The sequence below is a fragment of the Aulostomus chinensis genome, chromosome 12 (assembly GCF_037954235.1).
Source record: "Aulostomus chinensis isolate RoL2024-O1b breed Wild chromosome 12, RoL_Achi_v1.0, whole genome shotgun sequence".
NCBI lineage: Eukaryota > Metazoa > Chordata > Actinopteri > Syngnathiformes > Aulostomidae > Aulostomus > Aulostomus chinensis.
In genome coordinates, this window is record NC_141331.1 from 2,256,423 (window position 1) to 2,270,678 (window position 14,256).

Sequence of the window (14,256 nt, forward strand, 5' to 3'; positions counted from 1 at the left end):
CACACACCACACGGGCATTTCAGACGCTCCTCCTGGCAGCAGTGTTCACGGAGGCCTCGCTCACGGCTTAGCACTCTGAGCAGTGATAACAATCGAGCAGAAAGTACCCCACCCCCAGTTAAAACCTAAGCACACAGCACACTTTGATCCAGCTGAGGGGGGTTTAGGGGCTTTATGAAGAATGACGCCTATATGGTTTTGGCTCAGGGCTTCACAGTGTTTACAAAAGAAACACAGTTAGGATCCCTCTTTCAGCAGATGGACAGACACATTCTTGCTTTTAACATGCAACAACGGGTTACTTAGTGTTTGTTTCTACTTGTGTCTCGTTACAAGTGTCATTGTGTCATTTCACAGGTATGAAAACACATTAAATGTCCTCACAATTATAGAGAAATGTGTGGACTTTATAGCTCCTCCAGTTAATGTTTTTATGCCTTCATGCTGGATGCAGCTGTAGATAGGAGTCATTGTCCTTCTCTTTGTCCGTCTGTCTGGACATTCTCACGTTCTTGCTCATGCCGTATCTGGAACACCTTGAGGGAATTGCTTCAGATTTGGCTCAGATGTACACGGGGAGTCAGAGATGAACTGAAGAGATTTTTGTGGTTCGAGCCCATGGTCACTGTCGCCCACGGATCACTGGAATACCTCGGGAAATCGCTCCGAATTCTACTACAGCATCCACTTGCTGTTCTTAGTGACCTTCAGCAGTGGACTGCCTGGACCTGCAGGTCAGCCACCCAGCAGGGCTTTGTGTCATTGCTGAACATCACTTCTCTTGCTGTCAGGCAGAGAGGCCTCAGGGTCAGCAACACGGAGCTCAGCACCTGTCTCCTGGAGGTCCTGCTGCCGGCCCTGCTGGACGGGAACCTCAGCCCAGTCTGAGCAGAGTCTATTTCCAAGCGGTACTGGTCATAGCTGTGTCGTCGTGTCTGGAGAGTCAACCCTTATATCGAACTGATGATTCGAACTGGAGATGTGAACTCCCTGACAGCTGAATAACACACTGTTGTGCAAAAAAGTGAAAGTGAGAACACAATGGGAACGGGTCCCTGATGGCAAGAACCGCTCGTGCAGATTCATTATGACAGCCGAGAAGGGTCCCTACAAGTGGAGCTGGTAGGACTTGATCACTCAGTGACAGACCTGTTTCTAGTGCTGGCCTGTTACTTGTCCAGCAAAGAACGACACCATGATACCAACCCAGACAGACGTTGTCACTTTCAGTTTCACAGATAAATCCAGTCTTGTCAAAATTACAGGACCCAGAAAAGGGAACAACAGCTCCTGGTGGTCTCGCTTCCATATTCTGATCTCATGAGCTGAGCTTTCCATACTGCGTGTGTGCTTCCTCTCCTCTTGCTAACAATGCTGCTCAGGAAGTATGCCAGGATAAGGGCCAGACTCCCGCCTCCCTCAGTCAGTGCTTCCACGTTTAAGTGACAAGAACACACCAGCTTTAGAAAAGCGAGTTCAGGGCCGCTGAGGAGAGGAACCGCTGCTGCAGGTGTGTTCAGAGGCTTCGCCGCCATGTCGCTCTCACTGGTGAGTGTTGCTGCAACCGTCGTCATCAGCTCTGGGTGGTCAGGGGTTGGTTGCTATTACAAGGCCAGTTTAGCGGCGCACAAAGGCGGAGGTGAACAACCGATCTGGTGCTTTGGCTTGTTGGAAAATGCAGTTTGTATTTTCCATTTTTTCCAGATTGATCTTTTCTGTGAAAACTTCTGTGTAGAGACTTGACTCTTGATCAAGATTTCTTCACCATCAGAAATGTGATTGAAGATGACGTGCGATTGAAGATGATGTGCGATTGAAGATGACGTGCGATTGAAGATGACGTGCGATTGAAGATGACGTGTGATGATTGAAGATGACGTGCGATTGAAGATGACGTGCGATTGAAGTTGACGTGCGATTGAAGATGACGTGTGATGATTGAAGATGACGTGCGATTGAAGATGACGTGCGATTGAAGATGACGTGTGATGTTTGAAGATGACGTGCGATTGAAGATGATGTGCGATTGAAGATGACGTGCGATTGAAGATGACGTGTGATGATTGAAGATGACGTGCGATTGAAGATGACGTGCGATTGAAGATGACGTGTGATGTTTGAAGATGACGTGCGATGATTGAAGATGACGTGCGATGATTGAAGATGACGTGCGATGATTGAAGATGACGTGCGATGATTGAAGATGACGTGTGATGTTTGAAGATGACGTGCGATTGAAGATGACGTGCGATTGAAGATGACGTGTGATGTTTGAAGATGACGTGCGATGATTGAAGATGACGTGCGATTGAAGATGACGTGCGATTGAAGATGACGTGCGATTGAAGATGACGTGTGATGTTTGAAGATGACGTGCGATTGAAGATGACGTGCGATTGAAGATGACGTGCGATTGAAGATGACGTGCGATTGAAGATGACGTGTGATGATTGAAGATGACGTGCGATTGAAGATGACGTGCGATTGAAGATGACGTGCGATTGAAGATGACGTGCGATTGAAGATGACGTGTGATGATTGAAGATGACGTGTGATGATTGAAGATGACGTGCGATGATTGAAGATGACGTGCGATTGAAGATGACGTGCGATGATTGAAGATGACGTGCGATGATTGAAGATGACGTGTGATGATTGAAGATGACGTGTGATGATTGAAGATGACGTGCGATGATTGAAGATGACGTGCGATTGAAGATGACGTGCGATGATTGAAGATGACGTGCGATGATTGAAGATGACGTGCGATTGAAGATGACGTGCGATGATTGAAGATGACGTGCGATGATTGAAGATGACGTGCGATGATTGAAGATGACGTGCGATTGAAGATGACGTGCGATTGAAGATGACGTGCGATTGAAGATGACGTGCGATGTTTGAAGATGACGTGCGATGATTGAAGATGACGTGCGATGATTGAAGATGACGTGCGATTGAAGATGACGTGTGATGATTGAAGATGACGTGCGATGATTGAAGATGACGTGCGATGATTGAAGTTGACGTGCGATGATTGAAGATGACGTGCGATGATTGAAGATGACGTGCGATGATTGAAGATGACGTGCGATGATTGAAGATGACGTGCGATGATTGAAGATGACGTGCGATGATTGAAGATGACGTGCGATGATTGAAGATGACGTGCGATGATTGAAGATGACGTGCGATGATTGAAGATGACGTGCGATGATTGAAGATGACGTGCGATGATTGAAGATGACGTGCGATGATTGAAGATGACGTGCGATGATTGAAGATGACGTGTCCGAAGCCTGAATGACAGGGCTGATTATTGTTCCAAAGCATTTCATACCTTATTAATACCTTGACTTTAACAGCCGTTGTTATTTTAACAAAATGTGAGTTGCATTAAAGACCACATTAGATATCTTTAGTTTAATTTCTCTTCCTTGTCTTGAAATTGTCTCATTTTATGTCGTGTAATTTGTATAAGAGTTCTTCATGTAAGCTGTCAAGATGCTACTTGTTAAGTGAGTCTTTGTCATATTAACATTTTTTGACAGGAAATTAGACAAATACTTTTGGAGAGTACCAAAAACAGGCTCACTGGGATTTTTAAGAGGGTTTTTTGGAAAATGGCTCTTCTGTTGTAGAATAGCAAAGGTCACCGTCGTGTTTCCTGACTGCAGTGTTGCGGTATTTCCTGAGGACAGAGCAGGGAGTGCTTTGAAGGGGTGAAAATTTGTTCATGCCACCATTTATTTAAGAGAAAATGAGCATTTTGTAACACTTTGTCTTCTAGTTGAGTCTCTTTGCTTTGACCTTAGACAGAGACAGTCTGTCCATGAGTCCTCCTTTTGTGTCTCGTCCTCTAATTTGAGTGTCACTCTTGTGTTGGGACGCTTAATTGCTTTATGGCTGCACAGTAACTTTCACTCTGATGACTGTTTTACAAGGGGCTCATCACCGGAGGCGGACCCTCGTCTGTCATTGACTCTCACACAATGACCGGCCTCAGCAGGTTGCCTGTGAGATGAAGAGACGAGTGAACAATCAGATTTACTGACTTTTGTTTGGACGGAGCTCTGCAGAGTCTTTCTCTTGGATGACAGCATCATGATGTAGATATTTGCATGAACATCTCACTTGTTAAAAAAAATGACCTTAATCTCAGAAACATGGGGTGTACAGTGTAGACATACACATGTACTTACTGGCGTGATGAAAGATGAAGCCAACAATACATTTTACCTGTCACCACCCTGGTGTGCATCCTGTTCATTTCTGCCCCAGCTCGACCTGTTTGAGGCAGCTGGTGATTGCTGCTACGCAGGTGAAATGTTACTGTGTTCATGTGCCGGATGCTGGCCTAGATGTGAATGTCTGACAGGTCTCCTCTCCCTTTGGAATTTTGGTATTTCCTCCCTCCAACAAAGGATACAGGTTTTTTTGAAGGTCCAGTCAAAAGGATTTCAGATGGATTGTGTTTATATTGCTTTTATATGACACTCTTACGTAGTTGGGAAGTTGTGTTTACTCCAGTCGCAGCTGAGTCACATAAGAGGAGAGATTCCGTACAGAGTCGATGCAAAGATGTGCTCGGACGGCATTGATGTGTTTCACACGAAAAAAACACGTCCACAGTGTGAGTTTGAAATATTGAACTTTTCCAGTCAATCTTTCTGATGCTGGCAGAGCCTCCAAGCATTTAACCCTCACATGCTGTTGTTGTGTGCTCATGGCAATAAAGTTCTTGGAACAGTCAGAAAATGCAGGACGAGCTGATCATTGCAGGACTCACCCCTGATTTGGAGAACCGCATTTTTTGTTTTGTGGCCAAACTTGTAAGTGGAGTGCTGTGTGAGATTAACCGCTCATATGTACTCGTGTCTGTTTATCTTACATTTGTGTGTCATTTCCTAAGCATTATCTGTACAGAGTAAACCTGTTCGAATAGTGTCAATCACATTTGGTCTGAACAAGCCTTAGGAACGTTTTGTAGCCCTGGAAGAAACTTGCAGATCACCATTTACCACCATGTGGCATCAGACTCCAGCACTGTCACCTCTCAGTAGACACTAGAGGTTTAAGGTGGTGTGTGCACACTGCGAACTGTTTGTTAAAATGGCTTCTTTGTATAGCCGGGATTATTACTTGTGATAATTTGGAATGTTTAATTCTGCTAATTGTAAGTAAAAGTTTTCCTTCTGCTGACTTAAGCGAGTGTGTGATCCCAGTGTTAATGAGATGAGCTCCTCTTTCAGTCCTCACGGCATTCAGCCACGCACTTCCATTCACTGAGCTCTCCATCCAAAAACTGGGTGCCCAGGATCAATAGAGGGAGGGGCTGGAGTAATTGCTGCATTAATCATGGCCACTTTAACACAACATGTTGTATGAAAACAAATGGGTCTCTGCTGCAGTTGTTTGTTGTTGCGTTGGCTATTTTATGTGTTCTATGTGATGTCATTTTAGCTCAGCTAAAGCTTGGCGTCTGCTGACGGCAGCTGAAATATGGAAGGAGTTGAGAGCTCGGCACAGCTTCATCTGCAGGAGACTGGTGCGGAGGCAGAGTTAACTTATTCTGCCTGTTGAATACTAACTCTGGTCAGAGCAGCGCTTAGGCAAACAAACGAGACTCCGAGAATAGTTCTATGTGGGGGGGCTGGCATGCGACTGGTGGATGATACCAAATTAAAGTTAAGACTGGAGCAAAACAGCAGCTGTAACCTCCCTCCTGTCTGGTTTCCCAGAATGGAGATCAGACCTGATGTTGCCAGACTTTAAAGCGGCCTATTGTTTGTGCTGCAGAGGCAGGAAGTGCGCATGATGTTGTCCCCACGCCTCCTCTGCAACATCTCTGTCCCTTTGCCAGTATTGTCTAATGTTCTCTTATAGCAATTCAGCTGAGTAGTTAAGACTTAACCTGAGTTCTCCGCTGCAGAACGCTCCTTCGATGGCTGTGACACCTGAACACACCCTGCATGTGTGAATCAGTAACGTACACAGAAACACCCCCGGCCTCTGGATTAACTCATTCACTGCTGCAGAGTCAAATGAAGCCCCGGTAGCAAAATTAACCCAGGAAATACTCTGGCGTACCTCCATGTTCTATTGATGCATCCTTTTTCATTGGTTTCTCTCTGTCAACCACGACTGTAGTGACCATATTACGACCCTGGAGGAAATACTGTGGGGAAAATAAATGCCCCGGTGTCCAGGACAGCAACATTATTCAGATGCTGTTGAAAAGTGATCGACTGTGAGTAGCAGTGGAGACGATGCCGAATGACTTTCACACCCATCTCCATGAACTGGCTTAGACTTTACTGAGAAATAATGGCAATAAATGCAATCAGAACGACGCTGTGGCATCACCAGTTCACCAGTTCACTGGGACAACTTGGTTGCTGTTGGGCGATTGTTTCAGTCTGCAGTTCACATTCTGGGTGCTGATAGTTCCAAAGTCCCCCTCACTACCTGGAACAACCTCAGTATCAAGTTTAGGTGAAGATCTTTGTAGAATGTTTACTTAGAATAAGGCAGGTCAGTTAGGTTGTTTAAGTAAATAGTTACTTTATGAGAAGAATTTTCTGAATAGTCCCTGGTTGACCCCAGTGTTATTTAGCAAGGCCACTGTCGCTGCATTCTGGGCTGGTAAGTTTTTCCTACTATAGGGACAAGTTTAAATGTGGGTGGAAAAGCTCTGACCACAAAAACAACAGGAAGCCCCTAAGAATACACCCAGATTGGGCAGTACACCTATCTTGCAATATTTTTACCAAAAAAATCAGATGCTTCCTTCTCCCATTTCCCTGAAAGGAAACAAAGAAGGGAGCTTCCTGTGCAGCTCGTGATTACAATGAAGTTTTATTGCCTTGTCAGCAGATTTAACATTGTAAATCCTTTTTGGGCTCAGTTTCAATTGGTCTTTCTGGGTGAATTAAGGCTAATCCTGGCCTTTCCTGCTTTTAAAAACATCATTTCTAAGTAGTTTCCCATACTGTTAAAGCCACTGGCCTCCACTTGATCTAATAAGGGAGAACAACAAGCAGTTCAATAGTCTTAAGCTACTGATGCTGTTCTTTGTCTCAATTCTAATTAATCACCCAGAATACAAACAGACTCTTAGGCTCCAGATTAGTCTGTGACTGGCAATATTCATTACAGCCCCCTGACAGCTACTAATGCGCTGGATTCTCTGTTGAAGGTTCCCTTTTGTACTCGATTCATTTCTCACATGGTGTTTGTAATACAGTTATCCCTTTTAAGAAGTATTAAATGGGCTGAATCATCATCAGGTAAAATTAGCATTAACAGCTGGGTTTTAATGGCTAATGATTTATGTTACTCAACACATCGTACATTTATTCTTCTTTCTCTGCTCTAAAACTCCCTCCCCCCATTCCATATTAAATTGAAGGCCCTCCTCCTTTTTCCATCACTATAAGTGCCTATTTCGTTACCAGACATCTTTGCCCAACCCACCCCGCCTCCTCCTCCTCCTCCTTCCCTTCCCCTGGTCTTTTCCCTCTTGCTTTGAATGGAGGAACCTGCAGCATCCAGAGAAAGAGGGAATGGCATAGAGGGTGGAGGGATGCTGGGAGAATGCATTAAGGGATGCCACTTGACGGGAACTTCTAGGGAGTGAAACTGGAGAGAAATGTACCGTTTCTTGGACTAACTATTAGGTTCTCTGGACGTTTGAAACGGAGGCTAGAGAGGGAGGGGAGACGGCAGCAGTGAAACAGTAGAGGACGTGAGGTGGTTTTCAGGAGAGGATGGGCGGACAAGTCTTGTGTCTCGCCACAATCTTCAGTTGGGCAAAATTTTTCTTCTATTGCATCTTCCCATTTTGGAAACAGAGGAAAAACGAAGAGAAGGTACAGTTTTCTTTGTAGATGTCATATGAATTGAAGGTGCAAGCAGCAACGAACGGGCCTTTCACCTTCATGCACGTAGCGGTGTACGGCGGTTACTGTATCGCTAAAGTCGAGCATCAGTCTGTCATAATCTGTTAATCCTCTATGAAGTAGCACTTGTCTGTAACTGCCAAGTGAAAAATGCAGACAGCAATGTTGTAGCTCTGAACTTCTGAACTTACAACCAAGCCCTGACCAAGAGTGTAGACCGACACGAGACCAGGACCAGACTGTTGTAGACCGACGCAGGACCCAGACCAGACTGTTGTAGACTGACGCAGGATCCAGACCAGACTGTTGTCACGCATGCCGATTCCACCTTGACACATTTACAATGAGAGAAATAAATAAAATGAACCCAAAGACGCTGCAATCAACCAAACCGTCTTCATTCTGTACGCCGGGTCTTATTGTCATCCCGGTGTGAAGAGGTCAAATACTCAGGTCCCAACTGCAGATGATTCAGTGGTAGCGGAAATGATGACATCATGTATCAAACCTGAATAAACAGCAGAGGCAAAACACACGATACGCTTGTCGACACCACGCAATCATGGCCTCCAAAATGACATCAATGGGAAACGAGACTAGAGTTTTAGAACACGCAGATGGGGTCTCGTGGCAATCCTTCCTCCATTTGCATGCATCCATGTGAATCCCAGACTGAACTGCCATTCTTGCGACCCTTGTAGCAGGACAAGAGGATACAGGATCCCAACTGGGAATCAGTGGGTTATTCAACATTCATGCTTCAGCCTGGTGAGCTGAAGAGCCAAGTCTTGATCCCCTCTGATCTAGAACGACTAGGAGACAATAGACAGTAACTTCTGATTGGCTGTTGTAGTGCCTGATGCCACGGGCAAAACAACGAAGAAGAAAATGGCATCTCTGGAAGCAACAAATGTTAGCGTGAGCAGAATGAACAGCTGTCAGTGCAGTTTTTGAAATGGGCTCAATAATTAATCAAGAAGAGGAAGGTGAACCAGTGGAGATGCTTTTCTGTTCCTCGTGGATTTGGCACGTTGTTGTTTTTTACGCTCATTTGCTGAAGGAGCCTGTCGGTCAAGATGTTTGTTCTACCTCATCAGTAAATACTAAACTAGTTGATCTTGGAGTGGTGGAGAGTCTTAAAAACGCTAACAAGAGTCTAGAGGAGCCTACAGAGGTCATGGAGGTCCTTAAAGGTCATCAGGGGAAACACAAGGAGCCTGAAACTTAGTAGTGGTGACCTTGAAATCATGTGACCCTGGTGTAGTTCCTTTTATAGGCTGACATTAGCTTAGCACTGCTAACCGTTGCATTCAGGCTCTCACATCGTAGGAGGGGTTCATTAGTGAAGATGATCTTGATGAACTAAACCTGGACGATCATCAACTTCTGTTCACCAGAGCTGATTTACTGGTTCAGTCACCCACAATCACATGGAGCGATCCTATTGGCTGCTGGGGGAGGAGCCAGGGGATGACCACTTTCTGTTGGAGGAAGAACCAGGACATGACCACTTCCTGTTGGAGGAAGAACCAGGAGATGACGACTTCCTGTTGGAGGAGGAACCAGGAGATGTCCACTTCCTGTTGGAGGAGGAACATTATAACTCCATGAATTTGAACCTGTGGAGCAGGATGTTTAAATCCTTGTCATTTTCATTTGCATGACACCATTCCCAGAACTTTAAGCATATCCATCAGCAGTTACTAGGCAGATTAGAACTGACAATGGAAATGCAGTTTGTATTTTATGATGCCCAATCAGTGTCAGGCCACACAGAGAGATAAACACATGGACCTAACATTTGCTCACATCCACTGACCCTAAACCCAAACTTTGACCTTGGCCCAAATGGTCACAACTAAATGTCATACTGAGCATTTTTGTTCCACAAATGTGGTCGACTCGCTACAATATGAATCAGTAACCAGATTTATGCTCCCACAGTGTATGAGAGACACGTATTGTGACACACACACACACACACACCAGGATATTGCCATTTGACTTGGGCACTTTGCCTGATAGTAGGTCTGTGCTGATGAATGGAGCCATTAATCTTGTAAATGCAGCTGCTGCAATACGTGCGTCTCCACACACACACACACACACACACACACACACACACACGAAACTGACCCTTAATTAAGGGAGAGAGTGTTTGGCGAGCCTGCTGCAGACACGTAATGAAGCGCTTTAGTACCCCCCCACCTGCCCCGCCCCCTGCTGGAGCAGAATCCCACACCAAACCACTTTAATTAATAGCACATTTATTTATGAAGCACATTTGAAAACAACATTGTTGTCCCAAGGTGCTGTACAACTGAAGAAAGCTCCTCATGCTGGCTGCTGATGTTGAGTCTGTGTGCTGTGAACATCATCTGGATGGTGGCGGTGCTGTGATACGGCACGGTTCCCATCCCTCTTGACTGACAGATGTTGGACCCCCAGGAGGGATTGTTCCGGGGACCAAGAATATATTCCTTTAAGTGTTTTTAAGAAGAGACTTCTGTGTAAACAAACTGTACATCCTACAAGGCTTTAGGGACATCCCAGCAGGTGGGAAGGAGGTCGCCCTGTAGTGTCCCCGCACTTCTTAAAAGGGCAGGGGGTTGTTATGTTGTCTAATATTTGGGAACATTCAGTGCGTTCTGGGAATGTTCGTGGACCTTTACTGTAGGATGTTCTCTCTTAGTCTCAACAGAAAGTTCCCTGAATGTTTTATAGGCAGTCAGGAGGTTCTGATGCTCAGGGAACATTGAGGAGATCATTTAGGCGAAGCTTTCCGGGGGAATTCTGGGCATTTCTGTGCTTTGATTCGGTTCTTGCATCACCTTCCCTGAACACTTGCACAACTCTGGCAACAACTAGGAACTTTATACCGAAGACATAAAGGGAACATCCTATACAGTTTCCCCCTTAGTATTTCTAACACGTCTCCAGAACATTCTGATCATCTGCCAGATAATTCCACCCTAACCTTTAATGACCTCCTGTACAGCAGAGATGTTCTCAGCATGTCAGCGTGAAACTGTCAGAACATGTTTCTACTGGTACAGGAACGAGTGGGTTTACAGAATGAGATGTGATAAGATCGTCCTTTATTAGTTCGGCAGCTGGAACATTTCCAGTCTCAATATTAAACTTCATAAGTAAAACAGAAACTAAAGGTTTACTATCTAAACTTTAGTGCCCTCCACCCTGAATCCCCCTCCATTAAAAATGAGAGTGATGAATTTAAGAGACTATATTGAGCGAATGCATTAATGATGAGGAACTGGAGGGAACAAACATCATACGGTGCCCCTCATGATAGTGGGAGTGTGGAGAGTCCCAAAAAAAAAAAAAAGTGACCTCTGCAAATCTGCTCTGCATTTGGAGGTGACTTGAAACCTGATGACATTCATGTACCTACACATGCTTCTCAGGATGGAGGCTCAAAGTGAACACAAAAGATTCCAAAGTTTCTTTTCAACCTGTTTCTGCGCGGCTGTTTGCTGATGCAGGTTGTCTTCACTTGGCGATCTGAGTTTATCCCTGACAAATATCAGCGTATTGTAGACACCACGACAAGAAAACATTCAACACTGTAACGTCATTCTGAGGGCCATCCTGACAACAGCCTCATGTAGGAGTGTACTGTTATTGTTTCCATGGGTCAGTGGGTTCCGGTATGGAACGGATGGTCCCTCCTCTCAGCTGCAAAGAACAGAGAACAGGGGAAAACGTGCTCTCGCATGTGAGCACTCTGCAGAGGGAGGGACGGAGGGTCTGCATTGTTTTCAACAGATGGAAGTCACGGGGGGTGGGAGAGGGTGTGTGCAGATCTGTCTGTGTAGATGGGTGGTGGTGGGGGTGGGGGTTTTGGTGTGTGTTCTTCCCCTGTCTGTTCACAAGTGGGCTCCCCTGCCATCGAGCAGGACGTCAGCCAAGATGACACAACCCACCCCTTTGCTTTTTACACATTCGCTCATCATTTCTCCGTCTATTGATCTCTGACATGTCTGGTTCAAGGACAGGGACCTGGCTAATCGTCCTCATTGTGTGAGCATAATGCCAGTCCTCGTGTCTCCCCGTGTCTCGCTGTCCCCGTGTCTCCCCATCACAGTGTTGCACCGTCAGTGTCTCTAGTAACAGTCACCGTTACAGATACACTGAATGAATCTGAGTGATCGGATACAGCATGCTCTCTCGCTCTCTCTCTCTCGCTCTCTCTCTCTTGCTCTCTCACTCTCTCTCTCTCGCTCTCTCACTCTCTCTCTCTCCATCTCTCTCTCTCTCTCACACACACACAAACTCACTCACTCCTTGTAGTTTGTTCTGTGTAACTCTTCCCAGGTGATTTTGAATGCAGAGGCAGGGCATCATGTGACCACTAGGGGGTGCTGCAGCTGTTCAGTGTGACCAAAATCATTACGCTGGGGTTGTGCAGTCCTAAGTGACCGCTATGGTTCAGCCCTTAAAGACAACCAGCACATCCCACAGTTGTTGATGATTCTTGATCATTGAATTGATTTCATTTTATAAAATCCCCTGGGGGGCCTGGACCTGAATGATTTATGCTGTTTTCTGGGTCGTTAGTCCTCCTTTTCTTTTTCAGATCACACCCCCCTGTGAGCAGCAGGTCTGAGCAGTACCAGGAAAAACTCCTGGACAGTTGTGATATCAAATCGTTGCGTCTGTTTTGCAAAAAGAACTTGCTGCAATCTTTAAAGGGCTGTCAAATGATTCAAATAACAAGTCACTCAGACAACTGTCCAAAGGTCGTTGTGATTAATTACAGTTTTTATTTGAACAAATATCTATGCCAAAGGATATTTTAGTTGGAATTTTTTTTCAATCAATCCACAAGTGGACACATGCTAGTTGTATGAAAATATTTGTTTCATTACCATCTAAACAAACAACAAAATTGTCCAGAAAATATGAGCGTGTCCTGCACCTCTGTTTTTTGAAAATGATTCAGCTCACGTGCATTTCTGCTGAGGCAACTAATGTGGCCAAATATATCAGAACTCATGAAAAATTCACGCGCACCTTCTACGTCAGCTGATCACAACCAAACTCCTCTCAGGAAACAAGCATTTCAGAAGTGGTTCGCGTCTTCTCTGGTGGGAAAATGTGGCAAAACAATAATTCAGACTTTGCACAGATCGGCACTGTCATGTTGTGACTTTGCCGTTGGTTTTCATCTGTTTATTGCAATTGAATCACAGTACAGTGTCAGCGCTCCCTCAGTCCCTGGGGACAGCTTTCGTACTCACACTAACTCCGTCTGCTCAGAGTCGCTGGGTTTTCTTCATTTCACGTTGTAGAGTTTAGACGTTAGCTAAGGTTCGACTCCCACTGACAGTCCACCTGTTTTGCTGACACGGCATTCAGTTGATTTATTTATTTGAAAAATAAAAGCAGGTATGAAAAGTAATTTCTACATGAGGTTTGAAAGGAATGAGACACACACACCACTTCCTCAAGGTTTCCCCATGTCTCAGAAATCTTAGGGGTGTGTGTCTCAGAGGGGGATTAGCTTTAAACGTCTAACATTGTCTCCTTTAGTGACTGTGTCTCTGTAAGGGTGGTCTGCAGGAAATACTGAGGGATTAATCCTCTGTGCCGCAGGCGGAGTGTGTTTGTATGTTTCTGTGTGGGTGGATTTGGGTATTTATATTGTGTGTGAGAAAGATGTGAGAATGTGTGTGTGAAAAGGGGGGAAAGGTGGCATTCGGCGGGTGTTTGTGTATGCATGTGGTAAATGTGATGGTTTGAACGATGTGTGTTTATGTTTTCAGGAAGTTGGGCTGGACGTCAGAGAATCTTTGTGTGCTTGGTAGAAAACTAGAGAAACACAAGTGTGGAGTAGCACACGGCGGGAGAACATTAGTGAAGATAAAATCAACCATTTTTACAGGTAAACTCTGAATTAAAGATGTATAAATGAATACACTGAAAAATAATAACTCGAAGTGTGTGTGTGTGTGTTTGAGTGAGTGAGAGAAAGATGGAGTGACACAAAGGAAAAATCCTGACTAAAGGATAAAGAGTCATGCATGGGGCCAACATGGTCCTTGATGAGCAGTGAGAACTTAATGAACCAGTTCTTGCTTCCTGGCCCCTCTGTGTTTTCACTGAATCCGGGGCAGGGCCTGGAGGTTCTGCTCCTTCGAGGGTCCACCAGAATTACTTACCTTTCTGTGTAACTTGTAGAAACAGCTACTGTGTGAGTGTGGGAGTTATGCTCTATCATCGCTGAGTGGTTCTTTTCACCAGTCGAGTGCCTTTATAGGAATACTAAGATATTTTTTACAATCCAGTTATTGTAGAAAGCTCCCTTGCAAAGTTAGCATTAGCCAGCTAGCTT

The 14,256-nt window shown here is 45.1% G+C and overlaps 1 protein-coding gene across 8 annotated transcripts in view; it reads left to right on the forward strand.

Annotated features, from left to right (window-relative positions):
* The window catches only part of tns1b (tensin 1b), a 150,419-nt gene that overhangs the window by 11,564 nt on the left and 124,599 nt on the right, over nt 1-14,256 (forward strand). The window contains exon 1 of one of the 8 annotated variants that reach the window (XM_086219621.1): nt 1,519-1,548. The exons of the other annotated variants lie outside the window; for them this stretch is intronic. Coding sequence (XP_086075747.1) covers nt 1,534-1,548 — 15 coding nt within the window. The 5' untranslated portion in view covers nt 1,519-1,533. Of the gene's footprint in view, nt 1-1,518; nt 1,549-14,256 lie in introns of those variants that run through there. 8 annotated transcript variants of the gene reach the window in all.